Here is a 23,517-nt window from a genome sequence, read left to right as displayed (position 1 = left end):
TTACTCTTCTGATTGCTTTTCTTCATCTCATCTTCTGAAATACTTTCAGTAGTATATGCATTATTTTCATTAAAAAAAACTCGGTTGTTGTTTGTTGGACAATTCCAAGGGAAATAGTTGTAGTAGACGAAGTGGTCCGCCCATATTTACTTTTAATCATATATACTCTTGCTATATTGTCTCTTCCTGGAAAAATCTCCAAAATCCTTGTTGATGGCCATTCCAACCTATTATCCACTTTACATCACCCACTTGAAGAAACGACCGTTTGCTTGAACCAAAATTCACACTAAATCTGCTATATATTCGTTCCTGAAGCGTATTCTGTAATTTTGTCTCAATCTTTGCAGGTATCCATGTCTTTTTAATAGAAAATTTTTGAAGATTGTAACTAAATCAGGTATTTGCTCGGGAGTGCTTGTGAAAAACATGGTGGAATAGGAACTTTCAGTTCCCTATCAGAAATATATGTGAGCGGTTTAGCGTTAATTGTGAATTCACAATCACAAAGAACAATTCATTGTAATTGACACCTTTACCTAAATTGCGTTTTGTGAAACCCCTCATTATCGTCATAATTCACTTCTACCGTTCAATTCACCAGGCGGCAGTGGGAGGATTGAAAATTCATTTAATTTTTCTTACGGAAGAAAATTTTGAAATTTCATCCCAATCAATATTTTTCGTTGAATATGTCAATTCCATCCACCCGTCAATAAAATGCACCACTGTTGTGGAATTGGCCGCGGTGGAAGTGCGCCCGACTCACGATCGGAAGATCGTGGGTTCGATTCCTGCCTCGACCGGATATTTTTCTCGACAGAATTTATCTGGATGGAGCTGGGATGATTCTGCAACCGTGTTAGGAATCACACGTTGAAAGGTAAGACTTCGTTAGTCCTTAGCTCGCACAAGTTTCTCAACTTCTGAGAGTTGTCGTTCGTATGGGGGCGACAGCTGATTAACGGAAAAACAGATTTTAAAGATTTTTTTAAACTGAAAGGGAGGTAAATCATTCAATAAACTACCATGACTCAACCATTACGAAAAATAACAATAAACGTGAATTTGCAATTTTCCACAAACCATCTTACACGGACACTATCATACATAATTCCTCTACACACTCTTTACAGCATAAACAATATAAAACATTCTGATAGCAAGATTGGGAATTCTCAGAACAAAAAAACTGTGGCAAACTGTAAATCGCATTCAGAAAAAGAATTATAAATTGGATATATCATTTTAGGGGGTGACAATTCAGAAGTTGCCATGATTTCAACATCTTCTTCAACCATTTCATTGAGCAAAATGAGACTGATTCCAACTTTGCAGATAGTATTGATTCCTGACATAACTCTATTTTTTCCACCCAATTATGAACACAACCTCTGTGTGATGGTAAAAAATTATGAAAAAATTTAATACTAATGGTTATGACTCCATTCAAATCTTTAAAAATAGAAAACGTGTTTACGAAATTTGCTCTCCTTTAGTTTTTCTAATTATTTTCCGACAGTACATGGAGTTTTTCTTAACAGCTCTATATGACTTCAGTGAACATATAACAGCTCTTGACAGCAAACTACAAATATGAGATACGTTCATTGATTTTTCCCAGGGCTTTTGATGTGTGAATCATAAGTCACTTACAGTATATGCAAATGATCCGATGAGCTGCTTTCAGAGTCTTACAAAAGTTTACCCAGCTGCATATGTAGGTGTCACTGCGGAAAATTCAGTTAATCTTTTGAGTGCCAGTCAGAAAATGAAGACTGTTTGTTAAACATTTATTTTCATTGAATGAAAAGATCAAAAAGTTATCACAAAGGGTGTCAACTCAATTCTTTTAATCAGTGACTTCGGTTATAGTTATATTCAGTGTTGCCTCTGACGGTGTTACCGTGACAATTGGTCGGTGATAACTGAAGGATGATACATAAGTATTGGACATAACATTATTATTATTTACTCAAAAAATATGAAAGTTTTTAAATAAATTGAAATGAAAATTAGTATATACTGATACTATTAAATTATAAAACCTTACATAACATTAATAGTATGTTTTGTATTCAACTGATTTTGGTGATGTCCAGTGTCAATGATGATATTTTGTGACCCCCGTGAGTACTGAGATATTATTAAAAAAATATGTAATTGAAACATACATAAAAAAATTGCAATGTAGCTTCAATATACTAGTAAACTCAAGAATCTTAGCTAGTTGCAATATATTACTAGAGATCTTGAATTATAAATATCAATAATAAATGTTTCAATATAAATTACATCATTGGAAAAATAATTTATTATTTAATTTTTTGATGTTCCTGTTGATGACAAATAAAAAAAAAACATTTATATGCTACTTGCTATCAGCTAATTTTGAAAAACAATTTTGTCAGTCTTTATAAACTTTATTTTTCAAGCATGTTTCAGTGCATTATTTTTCATTAAAATGGTATTGAATTCGATCAATGAATTGATTTAAGAACATTATATGCTATGAAAGTTGTGTAAATTATAATCTATCAAGAGACTAGATCTAACATTTAGTGAACCTTGAGACAGACCAAATATACGCAGCCTTAATGCACAGATAGATGCAGATATAATATTAAAATATAATAAACTTACTGATGATTTGATAGTGTGTCGAACTGTGATTTTGCTTTCTTTGCAGAAGACCGCTCACTTTCACTATCTAAATCATATCACTGTCAGAGACATATTACATTTTCAATTATTTTTTAAATTATTTATTTGGTAAAATATAGGTTATGTATACTGTAGTAAGCTGTATACTTACAGGTGAACGAGCCTTGTGTGGCGAGAGAGATAGCGTAATAAACCAGTGGGAAAAGAATCACACCGCCGCTTGCACATGACGACCTGTCGCCACGGCATCAATCGGTTTTACGTACGGGTAAAGATGTTTCACATCAGTAATTACTTTACAAAAAAAACACTAATTATCTGCAAGGCAGCTCTAATGAAAATTTCAATGCTAAAACACAACTGAATCATTCAAGATGTTTGATGGAAATAAATTGGAAGTAGAATCTAACTTGACAACTATGATGCTGGGCCTGACCCTGATTACATACTCACTTGGAGTCCTCACATCGAACACCCTATGTAATAAACTTACAAGAAATTGTTATTCGTTGTTGTTGAATCTATTGAATCATACAGCTATTGGCTGTCATCTAAGATATAATATATTGAACTTGAGCATGAGTTCTGCTGCATGGAGGGTTTTTATACTGCAAAAATATGCCATTACCATAATTCATCAATTGAATTAGTGTCAGACGGGTGAAAATTCTTTTAGGGAATATACTAACTACATGTACCAACTATGTATCTTGGTGTATGCGAATACCTCCAACCAACAAAATTCATACCCAGCTGTCAGTAAAGGAATGCTAACAACTTGCTCTCATCGAACTGCTCTTCACCATATTACCTTCACCTAGGGCCTAAACTTATCAACAGGTTGGACACAAATATGAAGAGTTGTCCCAATATCTCAATGTTCAAGTCAAATTCAAAACCTCGTCTATTGAGAAACTGTTACACCAATGATGAATTTTCAACTAATTTTAACTAGTATTTGAATCTGTGATATAATTGTAACTATTGGTTTATATACTTGTATTTTTTACTATTTATTTACTATTCATTGCTTTTCAACAAGTGACAGAATCATTATTTTGTTCAATAAAACTTATTTATATTAAATATTGAAATATGAGATTGATGGATAATACAGTTAGTTTTTTCAGGATATGACACCAGATTAGACAGAAAGCAGCTAAAATTGTTGAAAAGCGTTTTCATCGTTGTTCTGTGTAAACTAAAAATAGTAAAAAAAAAATGATTTGACCATAGAGCCTTTTATAATTATTATGACATGATTAAAATCGACCAACATTCCTTTTTAATTTGATAACAAAATATTTGAACATATAAATTTGGAGGTGTATTTCACGAGTTGTAACTTCAGTTTATTTTGATTAATGTAAAACTATTGCATTAGTACATATGTTTCTTGATAATTATTTTCCAAGAGACATTTTATAGTCATGAAAAAATTAGTCCTAACCAGATGGTTTAAGTTGTGTGCATTTCCTGACAAATATTTTACAATGAATAATTATATCCATTTGAAGGTATCCGTTACAAATTTAATAATTATTTTAAATTTTTTCAACATTTATTTAAATATTGTCAGAATATACAATCTTATTTTTTCTGAAAATAAGTGTTTTGAATTCTGAATTCTAAATGTACCTTAGTTCATTCAATAATGCTTCCAAGTTTCGAAAGTTATTCGCCCACTCAATAAAGGGAAAAGTGATAAGTCATACACATACGATTGGTGTAATTCATTTTTACCTCAATTTGTCCTAACAACCATTTGATTAAAATCCAAGACAACTAAAAATAATCAATAAAAATTCAAGTACATGAGCATACCTGCAAATATGAGAATTACTTAAAATGTTTCCATATTAAAGTACACTTATATCTATGTCAAATATGAATAAATACACACATATATTATATATATATTTAGTAAGCTTCACCCTCTTCAAATTCCTCTTCGAATCGTCTGACACCATTCGCATTATCTGGCTGATATTTTTGTTCATCTTCTTCATCTTCATACTTAACCTTTGTTGGATCAAATGCTGGAATCGGGAAGTTTGTATAATTGTAATCTAAAAAAGAATTGTTAATTTAGTATATTTGAATTCAAAACAGATGTGATATATGAAATATTTTCATTTTTTATTGAATATCAATAGTTGCATATATCATTTTCAACAAACACTAAATATGAAAAATATATAATAAATACTAATAAAGTTTTATACTGCTCTCTAGTCAGATCCATTGTTGAATACACTAACATAATTTGGAATCCATACTATGACAAGTATATCCATCAAATAGAAAATGTACAAAGAAAATTTCTGAAAATCATAGCATACAAACTAGGTCTAGTTGTTGTTCATTACAATGAACATTACATTACATTGTTCATTACAATGAAGTAATGAACTTGATGAGTCTACCTAGTCTAAGTGATCGCAGGATTATGATATCGTTGGTTTATCTCTTCAAAATAATCTCTGGCATAATCGATTGTCCGGAAGTTTTCTCTATTATATAATTCAATGTTCCAAATAGACAAATTAGACAAAAAAACTTATTTGTTGTACCACATCACTCAACTAACTATGGTTTTTATACACCCATCTCAAATATGTTAAGATTGGGAAATACATATTGTCATAGTGTTGATTTCTGCAAAAATCCAAAGATTTTTAAAAAACAAATAGCTAGATTGTTGTTCAACTGATTTCTATTTATGATTTTGTGATTAGTGATAATGTTGTAAAATGGAAATTTTATTATTATTTTATATTTATATATTTCAGATATTATATTTTTGTATGATGTGATTTGAATACGATATAGTGCATAAGTTAAACGTCGCAACATATATGTTATTTCTTAACTGTATTGGGGTAACCCGTTTATAAATAAATAAATTGTTCAAGACATATACTACCATACGGCCAATACTCAAAGGCTGCAGGCCCTTGTGTCTCTTAGATTTATTTTGCATGCAGTTTGAACTGAACCAAATACATCTTGGTCAGTCAGCAATTAAACTGAAATGCACTTAGCTAAACATATACAATAAATATTTGTTTGAAGGTGATTGACAATGTTTTATGATGAATTTCATTAGTTCGGACTTCCATTGTCCAATATTATATAAAATGATTTGAAATCCCTAAAAGAACAAATTTAAAATTGAAAAGAAAAGCTGAAAATAGCTATTATAATTCTGCTTGATATAATTGTTATTTTCAGTTATTCTTTTTCAAATCATTTTATATAATAATTAAACAATAGAAGTCCAAACTAATGAAACTCATTTAACAATAAGTGTCAAAAAAACTTACCATCGACAGGTTCTTCCTTTACTCTAACCATCTCACTACCATCATCGGTTTTGATGTACTCAAGTTTCTCACCCCGCTCGCCCCTTTCTCTATCTCTACGCTCCCTTCTTTCACGTTTTCTTGCCTCACGATCTTTATCTCTAGACTTCGAACGGCGCCGCTTTCTGTCTTTGTCGCGATCCCTGAAAACAATAATTTTAGTTAATTTAGGAAAATAAAATTATAGAATGTCCAAAACTACAGGTCCATATTGGTAAGTATAGTTTTGATACAAGTATGCTGAAAAAGTAAATTTATGAGCCTTAGACTTTATTTAGGAGTTTCAGAAGCAGTAAATGCACCAAGAACTTCAGCATTTGATTCGTTATATGTAACCTAATTGAAACAGGAACGTGTAGAACTAGAACTTCCAATTAAAAATAACAGAGGGGGCCAAAATGAAAAATTACATAATGAATAATGACATGGATACTCAGTACTTTCCCTATTCAAATTCTAAAAATGATTGTCACCAAAAAGAAATGGGGGAAGGTATGACAGTTGAGGTTATGATACAAAGATGTACCCCTTGAATCAAAACTAGACCTGAACTTGTATCTTAAAGATATATCTGTTTTGTTTTCAGTGCTGCACACTGCATACACATATAATAATAATAATAATAATAATATTTATTTACCTTTAATATTTATTTACCTTTAATATTTATATACTAACATATACATTTATTAACAGAACTTATCAGTAAATGGTTAAATTAGATAGATGTTGAAAGAAAATAAAAACTACGAATTGTTTTTATATAAAATTTGGAAAATAGGATTTCAAACATTTTGTGAATGGATATTCATTTTTTTCCAAATTTTTAGAATTTTAATAATATACATTAATTCCGTCAAGCAGAATACATTTTTGTTCAAAATCGGTTTTCATATTGAGGGATCTCAACAAAGTGTCTTAACTTGTGTTCATGACATCATTTACCTAGCTAAAATTTAAATTGGATATTTTTTTATTTCTAAGGAAATGGATGAATTTATAGAATCCTAATTTGTAAAGTTTCTATATTCAATAATTCAATAGGTAACAATCTAGTTTTGAAAAATCTGATTCATTTTGCAATTTTTGTGATGGCTCAGTTGTGGAGATATTAGCTTAACCCCAAACAGTTACTGAATATTGCAACTCATACCAGATAAGCAGCATGGTTTTCGGAAGGGAAAATCCACAACAACTGCAACAGTTGACTTTTATAATAATGTATTGTCCGAGATCGACAAAAGAAACTCCCCTGTTGTAATTTTTTGCAACTCAAGTAGGGCTTTTGACTGTATTCCTCATAAGGCACTGCTACAAAAACTTTGGCTTTATGGCATACGAGGAATTGCAGCCAAATGGTTTGTCCAAATTTATTTCAAAGTTCTATTAGTAAGCACTGCTCAGATGCCTCGCAACTGGAGCCGGGAGTGCCACAGGGTAGTGTTTTGTCCCCAATACTATTTTCTTTATTAATTGCTGACATAGTGGAATTTTTACCTGAATATAACATCACGCTGTATGCCGATAACTCATCTTTTCTTGTCTCCCAGGAATGCAGTGAAATGAATGAACAAGCTTGTAACCATCTTCTTGGTAAACTAGGATTATGGTTTTCAGCTAATCAACTTCATTTCAATATAGAAAAAACTGAGTATCTAATATTTCACACCAGACAAAGAATAATAAACAATCCACTCTCAATCAAACTGAATGATTTAAATATTATCAGAAAATCAACAACAAAATTCTTGGGAATAACCCTGGAGAACGATCTCAGCTGGAATGAGCATATCACAGCAACTATAAATAAATTAAATACAAAAATATATCAAATTCGATGTATGCTGAATGTGGTTGATATCGGCAGTCTGAGAAATTTCTACTTTGCTGAAATCCAGTCTATTCTACTTTATGGCATTTTACTATGGGGAAACTCTCCGGCTGCACAGCATCTATTTCTTATTCAGAAAAAAGCAGTAAGAACTATTAAAAATGTATCACCCAGGAATTCCTGCAAGCCATTGTTTGCCGAATTGAATATTCTTCCTCTGGCCTGTTTTTATATAATGGAAGTTGCCTGCTACATTCATAAAATAAAAAACTCTTCCCAGGCATTCGGATATGCATGTCTACCAAACCAGAAACAATCAGCTAATCTATCCAGTAATTAGAGGCAGCATTTTCTCATGTTTCTGGCACATCCCCACCATTACTTCAAAACTATTGTTGATAACAATGAATTCAACATGCAATTCCTAAGACGGGTTGGATGATAGGCCGTAAATGAGTGAACAAAGCACTCACGCCAAACCAACCGGCTATCGTTCCGGTACTAATCTCTTGAATATTTATTGAGTTTATATGTGTGACTATATGATTTTAATAAAGACGGTTGACTTTTTTCATGTCACCAACTTGCATTACCATTTTGCTTGAGTTTGTACGTTAATTGAAGGAATTCTTTCAAATAATTAAATAAATGGATAGATCGTATCTTACCTCTCTCTCTCCCTGTCTCTCGGACGACCCTCGAAGTCATCTTCAATCGTAATCTCATCGCGAATCTTCTCTTTACTACGTCGCCTCTTGTCTCTTCTTGGTGATCTAGATCTGCTCCTCCGCCTTCTATCTCTTGATCTAGATCGACGACGCTCAAAAGCGTCCCTCTCCCTAGGTCTGTCACGTTCTCGATCCCGATCTCGACCACCTACACCACTACCACCTCCCAACGCCAAGCCCCTCTCCTCCCTTTCACGTTCTAACCTATATCGTTCCCTCTCCCTTTCATTATCCTCACGACCCGAATGTTTTATATTCACATCTGGACCGCCTCTCCTTGTTCCACCTAGTCCTCCACCTGAGAAAATTAACCAAACATAAATTACAAGAAAACATGAATGTTTATACTTTGTTTAGAGTTGAATGATCATAATACACATAGTTTTTCAACATTGTAACAAATAAGTGACTACTTAGCCAGATAAAGCAAAACCCCTCACAGCTGTATTTAGCTTATTGGCCTTCATCGAGTTATCAAACAAGTAAACATTTTCCAATACTTCACATGAATGACAAATATGCATTACTGCCATAATGAGAAAGCCTAAAAGGCAAAGTATTTTGTGCATTGAAATAAGTTACAAATTTCAAAAAAAATAGGAATATTACAAAAGCCCTATCAATCGATAAGTTTGCCTGTATTTTAGTAATTCATTTAAAAAAAAGGTCATCTCCAACGAAAAGATTCAGAGGCAAATTGAATGTTGCCATTGAATTTTTTTAAAAGGATTAGATATGACCAATTATACAGCAAACAATGTGGCTCCTTGTTGTTATAATCTATATGCACTTTCAACGGACATTACACAGCATTATTGCAGACACCCTTAGAGTGGCACGTGGCATAAATACAATGACTCACATGTGTCCCCAATTTCACCCAAATCGCATGTACGTAAGGATTCATATGTCTTCTTTTATGAACAGGAGGGAAAGAAGCAGAATTTTTGAGGATTTTTTTTATAGACTACATTCTGTTAATTGATTTGTATTTCATGATTCTTCTGCTTTGATTATTGTAAAAATAAATATGATAATATATCTTGTGAAAATATACAAGAATATTGAACATTGCTAGATGAAAACACTTTGTTACTTAAACTCGTAAATTTTCTCAGACATACTTCTAGTTTTCATTCCATTGCTATTTACAAATACAAACATTTTAAAAACTTCACCTCACGATTTGATCTCCACAAACTTTATTTGAAAAATATATCACAACATGTTTCGCTAGCACATTAGCTTTTTCAAGTAATTTATACTTCAAGTTGTTCTTACATTAATATTTATATACTTCAGGTAACCATAATTGACACTACCTCCAAAAAAATTACCTAAACCTCTACCTGAGGCACCTGTTCAATTATGATTACCTGAAGCATATTACCCCACATCTACATCAATAATAATTCTTTCTGGGTTTTTAAGAAAACAAGTTACATAATGATGATCTATTCAAATCTAGTTGGTCATTCATTAGAATGTTTGAATTTTCAAGTTTATTAATTTCCATTGCTTCCAAATGATTCAGTTTCAAACCTTTATTTTCTATGTGCAAAATTTCGAACTCTTCGTTAAAGATATGATTTTCTTCTAGAAAGTGATTTGAATATGTTGAATTTTTCTTATTTACACAGCTCGTATGATGTTCCTGGATTCGATTCCTAAATGTTCTGCCAGTTTGACCAATATATACCCTAGGGCACGTTCCACACTTTAATTTATATACTCCTGATTTCTTGAATTTGGATGTTTTGTCTTTATTATTTTTAACTAACTTTCCCAACGTATTACTTGTTCTATATGCAATTTTAATATCTCATTTTCTCAAAAATTAAGCCACTTTTTCCGTTGGTTGTCCAACATACGTTAAAGCTCTATAATTTTGATTATCTACCTTATCAATAGGAAGAACGTCTCGAATTGCTTTTGCGAAGAATTTCTTGGCAAATATTTTGTTTATTAATTCGGCTTTAAACCCATTGTTATCCGCAATTTGTTTGGTGATATTAAGTTGTTTATTGAAATTATCTATTGAAAGAGGAACATTGACTAATCTGTGAATTGTGCTATTATAAGCTGCTACTTTTTGTTGATAAGGATGGGTAGAATCGTAATGTATAGTAATATCCGTATAGGACGGTTTGTGATAAATTGAAAAATCATGTTTGTTGTTCCTTCTACTAATTGTTAAGTCCAAGAACTTGATTGAGTTGTCTCCTTCTATTTCAATAGTAAATTTAATGTTTTCATGAATTTTGTTAATATCCCTATGAAAAGTATCTAATTGCCTCTTGGTAGCTGTAAAACATACCAAAACGTCATCCCATATCTATGCAATACAAGAAATTATTAATCAAACGATGTTTAAAGATCGACTTCTCTAGATTATCCATGAAAATTTCTGCAAATAAGGGGCTTAATGGATTTTCCATAATTAAACCTTTTGAGGAGGAATAAAAATTGTTAAATTGAAAATAATTTTGTTTGAGACATAATGACAGAAGGTCAATTATTTCTCGTTTTATAATTGGGTTCACTCTATTTTTATTTAGTAATTCTATTACTAAAGTAATAGTATCATCAAGAGGTATGTTGGAAAATATATTCTGCACATCAAAGGATAGTAATTTTGCCTTGTCTGGTAGAGGTATGTTATCTATTTTATTGATCAAGTCATATGAATTCCATAGCACTTTGAAATATGCGCTGCATCTTTTAAAACGACCAAATGTAAAACCATTGTTTTAAATTGTTACAGATCCCCGTGTGGATCTGTCAATATGTTTCTTGATAAGATAACAGAAGTTCTTGATTTTTTATACAAACCTAACATTAATATCATCCTTTGTGGGGATTTTAATTTTGACTTGTATCATAATATTAATTTTAAATTATTATGTACTCTCTTATCATCATACAATCTAATTCCAGTGGCCTACTCGAGTGGCAGATACCTCTTCTACTATACTTGACCAAATTTTCTTAAATTTTCGCAATAATGGCTCATGCGGTGTCTTCGATAATGAAATTTCTGATCATAGAACAGTATTCTTAGAGTTAGATGAATCCAATGAACATACCTCCTTTTCCCCAAAAACTGAATTCAAAAGAAGTTTCAGTGAATATAATATTAATAACTTTGAGAACTCATTGTTGTCTGAAAATTGGGAGTACATTTATAACATTTCAGAGATTAATGAAGCCTTCAATTCTTTTTTTGAGATAATAAAACATAACTTCTCCATACATTTTCCTGAAAAACATTTTTATTATAAAGTTGTTGAGAAAAAATGGGTTGATACCGAAGTAAAACATTCAAGTCAAGCTTTGAAAAATCTTTTTGTCTTGAAGGCCTCTTTTCCCTCTTTTGCACCTATTTATAGGAAAGCTAAAAGAACACATTACAGTTCAATAAAAGAAAAGAAGATAAAATATTATCAAGGTGTTATATTCAATTCTCCAAACACAATGCGTGTCTCATGGAATGTTGTGTCTAATCTCACAAACAAAAACTGCAAAAGAAAGAATATTTCAAAGTTGATGATTCTATGGTAGAAGATCAACATACTGTAAGCATCTGAACTCAACAAATTTTTTATAGAGGCCCCCCTCAGTTTGGTCAATCAAATATCAGTTAATAAAGCTCCACATACAAATTTCAAGGAAAACTTTTTTAATGTGTTCACAATGTTCTTGAAACCATTTACTGAAACTGAACTATTATCCTTATTAGGGAATAAATTAAAAAATAAAATCCTCTGGAGCAGCTGATATTCCCATGTACATTTGGAAAAGAATTTTTCCAACGATAATAAAACCATTAACATATCTGAATAATCTGTCATTTGTAAAAGGTGTCTTTTCGCAAGAAATGAAAATCGGAAAAGTAACTCCCATTTTCAAGAAAAACGACCCGAACTTAATGGAAAATTATTGTCCAGTAACAGTACCATATGGACTATCAAAGATATTCGAATATGCATTTTTGTATCGACTTACTTCATTTTTGAATCTACACAAAATATTAACAAACACGCAGCATGGCTTTCGTGCAGAAAAATCAACTAATACTGCCATTTTTTCATTATATAATGAGGTAATTAGATATATTGAGGCAGGTGAATGCCCGGCAGCGATATTCTGTGATTTGAGTCGGGCATTCGACTGCGTCAATCATCAAAAACTTTTACTGAAATTGGAAAGATATGGACTAAGAGGTGCATCTCTCAACTGGATATCCTCATTCCTTGAAGGTAGGAGACAATATGTATCTCTCCAGCGTACGGTCAAAAATGAAATCCAGAGAATAAATTCTGAGCCTTTCAGTGTAGATATGGGAGTACGTCAAGGGTCCATTTTGGGCCCAATCCTTTTTATTCTATATATAAACAATATAGACTCTGTTGTTTCTGAAGTTCATTATACAGCTTATGCCGACGACATTTCTATGATCATCTCGGCATCAGATGATGAAATATTGAAAGACAAATGTGCTTCTGCAGTTGAACATATATAAGAATTTTTCAATTATCATGATTTATTTTTTAATTCGGATAAAACAAATATTATTCGTTTTCATAATAGACAAAATAGGATGGAAGATTTCAGTTTCAGTGCTGATAATGTGACATACTCAAAATCGAATAAAAGTGTTAAATTCCTGGGTATTCTTCTTGATGAAAACTTGAAGTGGAATGCTCATTGCCAGCATCTAATTTCTAAGCTTAATTCAATGAAATTTCTATTTATGAATCTGCGGACAGTTTTAACTACCACTCAACTAATGAGCATTTATTATGCTCAAGTTGATTCAAGACTGAGGTATGGTGTCTGCATCTGGGGTGGGTCATCCATGACTCATAACGTATTCATTGCTCAAAAACGCATTATACGGTGTATTGCGAATGTCTCAAGGAGAGAATCTTGCAGACAAATTTTCAAAAATTATCACATCATAACACTCACATCTGTTTATATATTTGAAATATGCAGCTACATATTCAAAAACAAAACACATTTCAAAATGAATAAAAATGTTCATCACTATGATACTAGAACAAAAAATAGATTTCATGTGCCATATGCAAGACTAAGAATAACTTCATTTGCACCAGAATACATTGGAATAAAAATATTCGACAAACTGCTCGATCATTTAAGGGAAGAACATAATTAAGTGATGTTTAAGAGAAATTTAAAGAGTTTTCTAATTGAACAATGTTTTTATTCATTGAATGAATTTTTTAGATAAGTAGGGTATTATTTTAGTTTTAAGGTGTTGTTTCAACTTGTATGTTTCTTATACTCTGTTTTTATCTTTATTTTTATTTCTTTTATTAACTATTCCTATACAATGTATATTGTCTACACGGAAATAAAGTATTATTATTATAGACTGAATTTTGGTTGGAAGTTACAATGGTTCAAGATGATATTGATAAGCCTTTCTGATAATTTCACTGATGGTGCAGTGACACCGAATCGAATATGTCAACAAAACCCTTGATTTCTTGAATTTAGGAAAGTTTGAAATGCTGAAACTTAATCCGACTATTTCTTTCCAAAGACAAGCAAAAGATTTTTTGAAAAATTCAAACATACTTTTTACTGAAAGGGAAAAGTTCAAATTAACATTGATGAACCCCCAAATGCCCAAATTATATTCACTAATAAAGCTGCACAAACAGAATTTGTCACTGCACCATCAGTGAAATTATCAGAAAGGCTAATCAATATCATCTTGAACCATTGTAACTTCCAACCAAAATTCAGTCTACGGAATTCATATGACTTGATCAATAAAATAGATAACATACCTCTACTACCAGACAAGGCAAAATTACTATCCTTTGATGTGAGGTTTCCCAACATAAAAATAAAAATAAAAATAGAGTGAACCCAATTATAAAACGAGAAATAATTGACCTTCTGTCATTATGTCTCAAACAAAATTATTTTCAATTTAACAATTTTGATTCCTCCTCAAAAGGTTTAATTATGGAAAATCCATTAAGCCCCTTATTTGCAGAAATTTTCATGGATAATCTAGAGAAGTCGATCTTTAAACATCCTTTGATTAATAATTTCTTGTATTGGCATAGATATGTGGATGACATTTTGGTATGTTTTACAGGTACTAAGAGGCAATTAGATACTTTTCATAGGGATATTGACAAAATTCATGAAAAGATTAAATTCGCTATTGAAATAGAAGCAGACAACTTAATAAATTTCTTGAACTTAACAATTATTAGAAGGAACAACAAACATCCTATACGTCCTATACAGATATTACTATACATTACGATTCTACCCATCCTTATCAACATAAAGTAGCAGTTTATAATAGCATGATTCACAGATTAGTCAATGTTCCTCTTTCAATAGATAATTTCAATAAACAACTTAATATCATCAAGCAACTTACTGTTAACAATGGGTTTAAAGCCGAATTAATAAACAAAATACTTGCAAAGCAAGCAAAAGCGATTCGAGACGTTCTTCCTATTGATAAGATAGATAATCAAAATTATAGAGCTTTAACGTATGTTGGACAACCAACGGAAAAAGTGGCTTAATTTTTGAGGAAATGAGATATTAAAATTGCATATAGAACAAGTAATACGTTGGGAAAGTTAGTTAAAAATAATAAAGACAAAACATCCAAATTCAAGAAATCAGGAGTATATAAATTAAAGTGTGGAACGTGCCCTCTGGTATATATTGGTCAAACTGGCAGAACATTTAGGAATCGAATCCAGGAACATCATACGAGCTATGTAAATAAGAAAACAAATTCAACATATTCAAATCATCTTCTAGAAATCATATCATTAACCGAAGAGTTCGACATTTTGCACATAGAAAATAAAGGTTTGAAACTGAATCATTTGGAAGCAATGGAAATTAATAAACTAAAAAAATTCAAACATTCTAATGAATGACCAACTAACTAGATTTGAATAGATCATCATTATGTAACTTGTTTTCTTAGAAACTGAGAAAGAATTATTATTGATGTAGATGTGAGGTAATATGCTTCAGGTGATCATAATTGAACAGGTACCTTAGGTGGAGGTTTAGGTAATTTTTCGGAGGTAGTCTCCATTATGGTTACCTGTAGTATATAAATATTAATGTAAGAACAACTTGAAGTATAAATCACTTGAAAAAGCTACTGTGCTAGCGAAACGTGATATATTTTTCAAATAAAGTTTGTGGAGATCAAATTGTGAGGTGTAGTTTTTGAAATTACTATGGATCTTCATCAAGTAACGGCCTAATCAATCGGAAAAAAAAATACAAAAATTGTTATCTCTAATGATATTTTTTCCATGGTTAGAGAATTCAGGAAAAAAAAATTCAAAGATAATTTTCTCTTCCTGAGTTTACATTCATACAAACTAATTATTCAGTCAGCATGAGAACAGCTCAGGTTTATCAAACAATTTGAATCTCAAGAAATATTTTTTTTATTAAACCAATACGAAAGAAATCAAAAATCATCATAGACAACTGAAGGACAATTTCATGAATGAGATTTGAAAAAAATACTAAGAAAGTTTCCTAGTCAAATTACTAGCACTTTCGCAGGGAAATATTTTATTTTCTTGAAAGTTATGCAATCATAAAACTCTAGCGATAGAGAAATGTTTAAATGTTTCATTGTATGTTGATCATAAACTTGTCATGAAGACGTTTGCACTATCTGAAAATTGAGTCAGGAGCAAAAATTGATCCTTGTAAGTTCTGTTTTTGATTTTTCGCAATCGTTTAAGATTATAAACTAAAGCAATATAGAAAGTTGGTCCTTCTGGAACTAAATCCATATAACCTACAAATTATGATAATATATCTCTAAGATTTTTTTAAAGCAAAAGGAATGAAATTTAAATGTCATTGCAAAAAAAGTTTTGATAGCAATCAATGGAAAGTCAACCTTTACCCTAGACAGCTTCAGTGATTGAGTGATTATAGTGGACAACTAGCTTGCCCTATAGTTATAATTAGTGTTTTATATAGTTTCAATTGATTTTTACATCTCTTCAGTTTCTTGAATCCAAATCATGAGTCTAAAATTTTTCCCTCGTAAAATATAACCTAGTATTGCTTGTTCTTGCATCCTAGATTGGTTAGCTCTGAGATCAACATCAGGATCAGAGAGATATTTTAGTTATTATTTGACATATTTTTTAAAAATGGGTAACTTTTAGGTATTTCTTGCAAAATTTTCAATTGTTTGGTATCATTCATCATCACAGACATCTTCAAAAGAAGTTCAGTAAATATTCTCATTGACTTATGGCTTCTCAAATACTAACCATTCTGAAATGGTCATAAAAAAATGTTTTCAATTTAAAATCAAAATTATAAATTCTGTTCTCAAAAAAAAATTCAGCTGTCATATGTAAAAACTAAGATAAGATGAATTGAAGAGGTTATATTTTTAGGAGTGATTAATTTTTGGGAAAGAAAGTTTTTGGCTTTCTACTACTCCATCTTGATACAAAAAAAAGGGATGAGGGAATCTTCCAAAGAAAGGAAAGAAGTAATCAATTCGAAAATACGTAACTCTATACATGGATGTGTAGATCATGCAAAGAAGTAACTTTCAGACACAAACTGAAAGAAAGTCCTCCTGAAACAGCTACTTTCATATCAACATTGAATTACACGAAAGAAAAAAAATTCTTTCGAAACAAATACTTCTATATGAACACTGAATTATACAGAAGGTACTTTTCTCTACTCAGTTTGAATTTCAAACATTCGTTGTGGAATAAAAATCAGATATCATTCACATGAGTTCTACTTTGAATGAATGGTAATAAATTGCACTTACATGGAACACTGTCACCCTCACTGGTATACACCGATGTTTCGCCTTAATGAATGATATCTGATTTTTATTCCACAATGAATGTTTGAAATACAAACTGAGTAAAGTATCTTCTGTATAATTTAGTGTTCATATAGAAGTATTTGTTTCGAAAGAATTTTTTTCTTTCGTGTAATTTAATGTTTATATGAAAGTAGCTGTTTCAGGAGGACTTTCTTTCAGTTTGTGTCTGAAACTTACTTCTTTGCATAATCTACACATCCATGTATAGAGTTACCTATTTACGAATTGATTACTTCTTTCCTTTCTTTGGAAGATTCCCTCATCCCTTTTTTTTGTATCAAGATGGAGTAGTAGAAAGCCAAAAACTTTCTTTCCCAAAAATTAATCACTCCTAAAAATAAAACCCCTTCAATTCAAATAAGATTCCTCTTGGCTGGAATTAAATCAAATAGGTGAATGAATGTCATTACGATGTCATCGATGACATAAGCAGATCAAGCTTATTCCGTGACAATCAAAAATTGTAATTCATGAATGAATTGTGTGTATTTTCTATAAAGTTATTCAATTTGGTACTGAAGAGCTTTGGGGCAAGTGTCTTAAGGCGAAACATCGGTGTATACCAGTGAGGGTGACAGTGTTCCATGTAAGTGCAATTTATTACCATTCATTCAAAGTAGAACTCATGTGAATGATATCTGCTTTTTATTCCACAATGAATGTTTGAAATACAAACTGAGTAGAGAAAAGTATCTTCTGTATAATTCAGTGTTCATATAGAAGTATTTGTTTCGAAAGAATTTTTTTTCTTTCGTGTAATTCAATGTTTATATGAAAGTAGCTGTTTCAGGAGGACTTTCTTTCAGTTTGTGTCTGAAAGTTACTTCTTTGCATGATCTACACATCCATGTATAGAGTTACTTATTTTCGAATTGATTACTTCTTTCCTTTCTTTGGAAGATTCCCTCATCCCTTTTTTTTGTATCAAGATGCAGTAGTAGAAAGCCAAACTTTCTTTCCCAAAAAATAAGGTAAGATGTTTCGTGATAACAAATATTTTCACAAATGTCAACTTGTCATTTCAGACCGAATTGAGTGAATTTCATTAGTTCGGACTTCCATTGTGTGATATTATATAAAATGATTGAAATCCCTGAAAGAACTAAAAAAGAAGAATTAAAAATGAATAGCTGAAAATAACAATTATATTAAGCAAAAAAACCTGAAATGAAATAATAGTGAAATAAAATACAAGTAAAAATAGAACAATTGAACAAAAAATAAAAATAAAAAGTAAAGATATTCCAAGCCAAGTAACTTCACGATGTTTCGATTGTTAGTATCCACAATCGTCTTCAGGTGATGACATCAGGTGATGATTGTTATCAAATCTGCATCTGCTCGGCAAGAAATATAGACTCTTTCACAAAATATGGTTTTTAAAGAAACAGAACATGACTTTCACTTTTCACTTATGAATAATATGAATTAATTTATAAAGATAAAGGTTCTTCACATAAACAACTCACCCAATCTTCGTGGAAGCCATCCTTTCACTGTTCTTGCCCGTTCCACATCTACTAAAACCCGCCTGCCATCTATTTTCTTGCCATCAGCATGTTTGTAAGCAGCTGTAATATATTTATACATGACAGTGTATCAGCAATATTTATCGATAACTTTCCAAGAAGTTTGAAACCTTGTACTTGATATTCACTTATTTAACACAAACTTCAAATGTTGGGCAGACAACGTGGAAAGTTTATTTACACATATTGAATTCTTACCTAGGAAAAAAAAAATAACGACAATTCACTGTACTTTCCATGAGTGAAAAGAATGTACGAGCTGGAAAAATTATTAAAGATGAATTAGGGAAGGTTTTGAAAAGTACAGTACAATTGTACTGCTCACGTTGCGGTTTGAAAATATAGGTATAAATCAAATATACCTACCCAGTTACTTACGTAAGAGAAAACAACATCTTAACGAAAAAGTTGTGAATTGAATAGATATTCGTCACGAACTGGTGTGTGGATCCATTATATCATTAGATTTACCTGGTGCGCAACTACTTACGGAGCGCTAACCCAATTAAAATTAAATTAAAAACTAAAACTGATCAAATCAGATACTAAATTTGAACTGCCTAAAGAACCGACTATGATTGAAATTTTGAAAAAAAAAAAACGAGCTATAGTTTGTAATTATAATTTCAACCCCGCCAAACAATTTTAATTTATTTGTATGCAGGGTTCTTACCACACATACAAACCTATATAGCCAGCAAAAAGCGGAAGTTTGGGACAAATCGGCACAACTTAGTTGCCTGCAGCTCGACTGTGTAAAAAAATAGAAAAAATTAATTTTAGTTTGAAAATTTTAGAGTGTGCAAGTTGAGGAGTTGCTGGCTACATAAAACTAGGAATTCAATTCAATATACCACTTTGTAAAGTGAAATAAAAAAGTTCACATCTTTCACAATGTGTATGATTCAGTGATTGATATTTACAAATGATAACAATGGTTATAGAACTTTCACCAAGATCTTTATGATAAATACTTCAATATGTTGACAAAAGTCAGATAGAAATTCTGTTTCAGATATTATGGAGAATATTATGGAGACAAAAGAAAAACTGTTATACAGGAATTTTCTGTTCAACCCACTATTTAACAATATTCAACACCTCAAGATACTTTACAGTCAGTTTCTCCAATATTCAAGCCATTAAAAACCCACAATATCAAAAGAATTCACCAAATCAACTTGAGGACTTTAATTAGACAGTGTAAGATGCTGAATACGAAACTGAAATTTTCCACAATCATTTTTTGAGGAGGAAAACAGTTTTTTATAAACCTATTGACTCAACTACAAACACTGAACAAAAATGGTAACATCCATCCAAACAAGAATCAACAGTCGTTGCGGAGACTTCGAGATATAACTGTTCCCCTCGCAGTCACAACCCCTTTAACATCTGTTGAGAAACTTCAGAAATGAAATGTATTGAAGGAAAAAACCAAGTTACATTGGATTTTTTTTCACATTCTGAAGTGAGGCAAATTTTGATCTCCAAAATGTTGAGATATTAAGATCAGTACAGCAATTTCAGTGCCAAACTTTTATTATCTTCAACATCTCACCAACACATCACCTCAGCTTCTTGCGTCAGTCATCTTCAGTGACGTGATCAAAGTACTCTTCTTGACATATCAAGTGATGTTTGGAGATTGTAAACAAAGAAGACCACAGCAAAACCCGTAAATCAACAAAATGTAGTATCCAATGAGAAATATTGAAGTGTGGATTATCACAGTGTGGATTATCACAGAAAAAAGATTTTTGAAGAATTTCAGAGGTTTTTTAAGTAAGACATGTTCATTTTTACGATATTCTATTGGTTTATGAAATCTAGGAATTCTAATATATGAAAAACTGTAATAAAATCATCAAACACTAACCACACACAGAATGTGAATTGCCAAAAAGTTGTAAATGACAAATATATTCATGACACATTGACTGTCTGAAAGTGGTATAATTGAAAAACAAACCAACAGTGGAAATACTCACAATGCATGTCTCTTTCGTGTTCATATTCTATAAAAGCATACCCTCTTGGTTTCCCGTTGACACTGTTGTGAATCAGCACAATCTGAAAAAAAAATCTAAGTATAATACACAAATGTTTTAAACTAATCATCCTAAGGATGAAAAAATGTTCATGAGGTGAAATAGAAAAAGATCAACAAGAAATCAATTTCATTGGATGTTCATAAAAATTATCTTGCATTTAACCATGACACAATAGATAACACATCTAATGTGCTAATTGAAAATGCATTCACAAACAAAATTTCTATTTCTCATATGGGCTTTCAACTAAGTATAAAATTTCAAACCAAAATAAAAAACTTGGATAAAAAAAAACAGCCACAGCCAATTACTACAGGGTTTGAGTAATCATGACAGAAATGTAGATGATTTTCAAGTTATTGGTCTACTATACTGTTCAAATCAAAATTTTGATTATGAACCAGAATTTTGTGACTTTCAAGAAAAAATCCCAATTTATTCCTCTCATACACTAAGCTGAATCTATATAAATTAGTGCAATCACCATGATTTCAAAAATGTTGAGCAAACTCTTTCATGGATATTAATTAAAGACAAAATACCTCAACTATTTGCTTATCAAAATTTCAAAAAAAAATGGATCTGTACATTTTGACAAACTAAAATTGGTTCAAGGCATATAACTCTTGAATATTTCCTAAATAAAATACTTGTATGGTTAAAAAAGTATAGAAAGTGTCACAATTGTGACGCCTGAAGATGCTATTATTTAGTGAAACAAATGACGTGGTTTTGTAAACTGTCAGGTGGAAATCTCACACTGAAGTGTTATAGAAGTGTTATATAATGGTATAGAAACCAAATAATCAAATACTATAAATTTGCAGCATTTTAATGTAAAAAAAATGTTCAAAATGTTAGCAGTTCTGTTAAAGCAAAAGTAAGAAGGTAATGCCTGTTTTTTAAAGTGAAACCATGTATAACAAGATTACATCAACCTTACCTTTTTAATCGGTCCATAAACTTCAAATTCTCTTCGTAGCTTCGACTCTGAGGAATCATAATTCTGAAAAAAAAAACATTTTCAGCACAACTGTTACAATAAATGAGAATATAATACTCACAATTCTAGCAATAAACAAAGTTTTAAATGGGTCGACTGTAATATTTGCTGCTGAGGCAGGGTCCCATATAGCGATTTCTTGTTCTAACTTATAAGCTACTTGTTCAGCTCTTTCTCGGCGCCTCCTCTCTAGTCTTTCTTCTCTAGTTTCGACTCTGGTTGGTGGAGGTGTGTCTTTTGGATCCTGAAATGAGTTTTCAAATAATCTGCTAATACACTTCTCACTCAGTACAAATATACAGGATTTTTTCAATAAATTGATGGACCTATGTGGTAGGAAATCACCATGAAGAATGAAAATTGAAACTTTCTGTTTTTTACCGCTTTTATTTGTAACTAAGGTAACTGCAGTTTCGTCCTCTAAGGACATTTACAAACATATAATGTATAAATAAGTTTGAAACTTATAAAGTATAAGTTTGAAAATGTCCTCATAGGACAAAACTATTTATAGAGTGTTAAGCCCCATTGTAATATGTTGCTCATTAGAAGGAAAGTATCAATTATGCTCACCTCAAATTCACTTAGAAACTGCCCCAGTCCTAAATATCCCCTGTTCTTTTTTTCGTGTGGTAATTTCGCCACAGGAGGTAAATAAGGAATTGGGTCTCGTGGGGCAAATAACGCCAACAAATTTGGTGGTAAAAACTGTGTCATTTTTTCAAAGGATGTTTCACTTCACTGGGACGACTTGAATATGCGTGTGAACATAGTAAACCAACACACTTTCAATACCAGATTTATATTATGCTAAGTTCTGAACCGAACGACACCAAGCTATAACTGACGCTTTAATAAACTTCTGCTCATTAATGTTTCTCTTGCATTTCTATAACCCGAACGTAACGATTGATGAACAAAATGGCTACCTCAATCGTTCCAAAGTCGGAAATTGCTTAGTATTCTGTGACAGATCATGTTTCTTCTTCTCCGTTAACTCTGATATGACTTTAGTTTTGTGTTGGCCTGAGACCCAATTCCTGATATCATTCACACATGGTTTTCCCTTGCAAATACTAGATACTATTCTGGAGTTCAAACGAAACAGATATTCTCAAATGAAAAAAATTATATATCCGAATATTGATTATCTACGAATCAGATCACTGGAAATCTTATGGAATTTTAGGTTTCCATGATGAATGTGTTGAGGAAAGCTGTCAATGATTAAATATCTCTAACTATTGTTCTTCTTCATTCGTTGCCAGTTATTTCAAAAAAGATATTGCCTGGTAGAGATGATATCTGGTAGAGATGATATGTCTTACAGTATGTTTGTCAACTCTCCAATAGTGTTGGAAAAACATCTAGTAACAATCTACAATAATAAATAGGACAGTACGTAACATTACTTTCAAATTTGCTTGAATACCTG

General features: G+C 31.4%; 2 protein-coding genes across 2 annotated transcripts in view; one reads left to right on the top strand and one right to left on the bottom strand.

Moving 5' to 3' along the window:
• The window catches only part of LOC111515061 (uncharacterized), a 28,305-nt gene extending 24,067 nt beyond the window's left edge, over positions 1 to 4,238 (top strand). Inside the window, exon 6 of the mRNA XM_074171754.1 lies at positions 2,818 to 4,238. Within this exon, the coding sequence (XP_074027855.1) occupies positions 2,818 to 2,821 (4 nt within the window). The 3' untranslated portion in view covers positions 2,822 to 4,238. The remainder of the gene's footprint in view (positions 1 to 2,817) is intronic.
• Positions 4,239 to 4,378: 140 nt separating this feature from the next.
• snRNP-U1-70K (small ribonucleoprotein particle U1 subunit 70K) lies at positions 4,379 to 23,044 on the bottom strand. Its single transcript, XM_074171747.1, has 8 exons — positions 22,656 to 23,044; positions 22,144 to 22,326; positions 22,023 to 22,085; positions 21,017 to 21,098; positions 18,966 to 19,067; positions 8,529 to 8,886; positions 5,991 to 6,172; positions 4,379 to 4,733 (listed from the first exon to the last, which is right to left on the bottom strand). The coding sequence occupies exons 1-8, from the start codon at positions 22,797 to 22,799 to the stop codon at positions 4,585 to 4,587; spliced, it is 1,263 nt and encodes a 420-aa protein (XP_074027848.1). The 5' UTR covers positions 22,800 to 23,044; the 3' UTR covers positions 4,379 to 4,584.
• Between the last annotated feature and the right edge of the window lie 473 nt (positions 23,045 to 23,517).

The sequence above is a fragment of the Leptinotarsa decemlineata genome, unplaced genomic scaffold (assembly GCF_025532065.1).
Source record: "Leptinotarsa decemlineata unplaced genomic scaffold, Ldec_3_MD MMD2_tig00000035_RagTag_RagTag, whole genome shotgun sequence".
NCBI lineage: Eukaryota > Metazoa > Arthropoda > Insecta > Coleoptera > Chrysomelidae > Leptinotarsa > Leptinotarsa decemlineata.
This window is presented reverse-complemented; position numbering and strand designations above follow the sequence as displayed.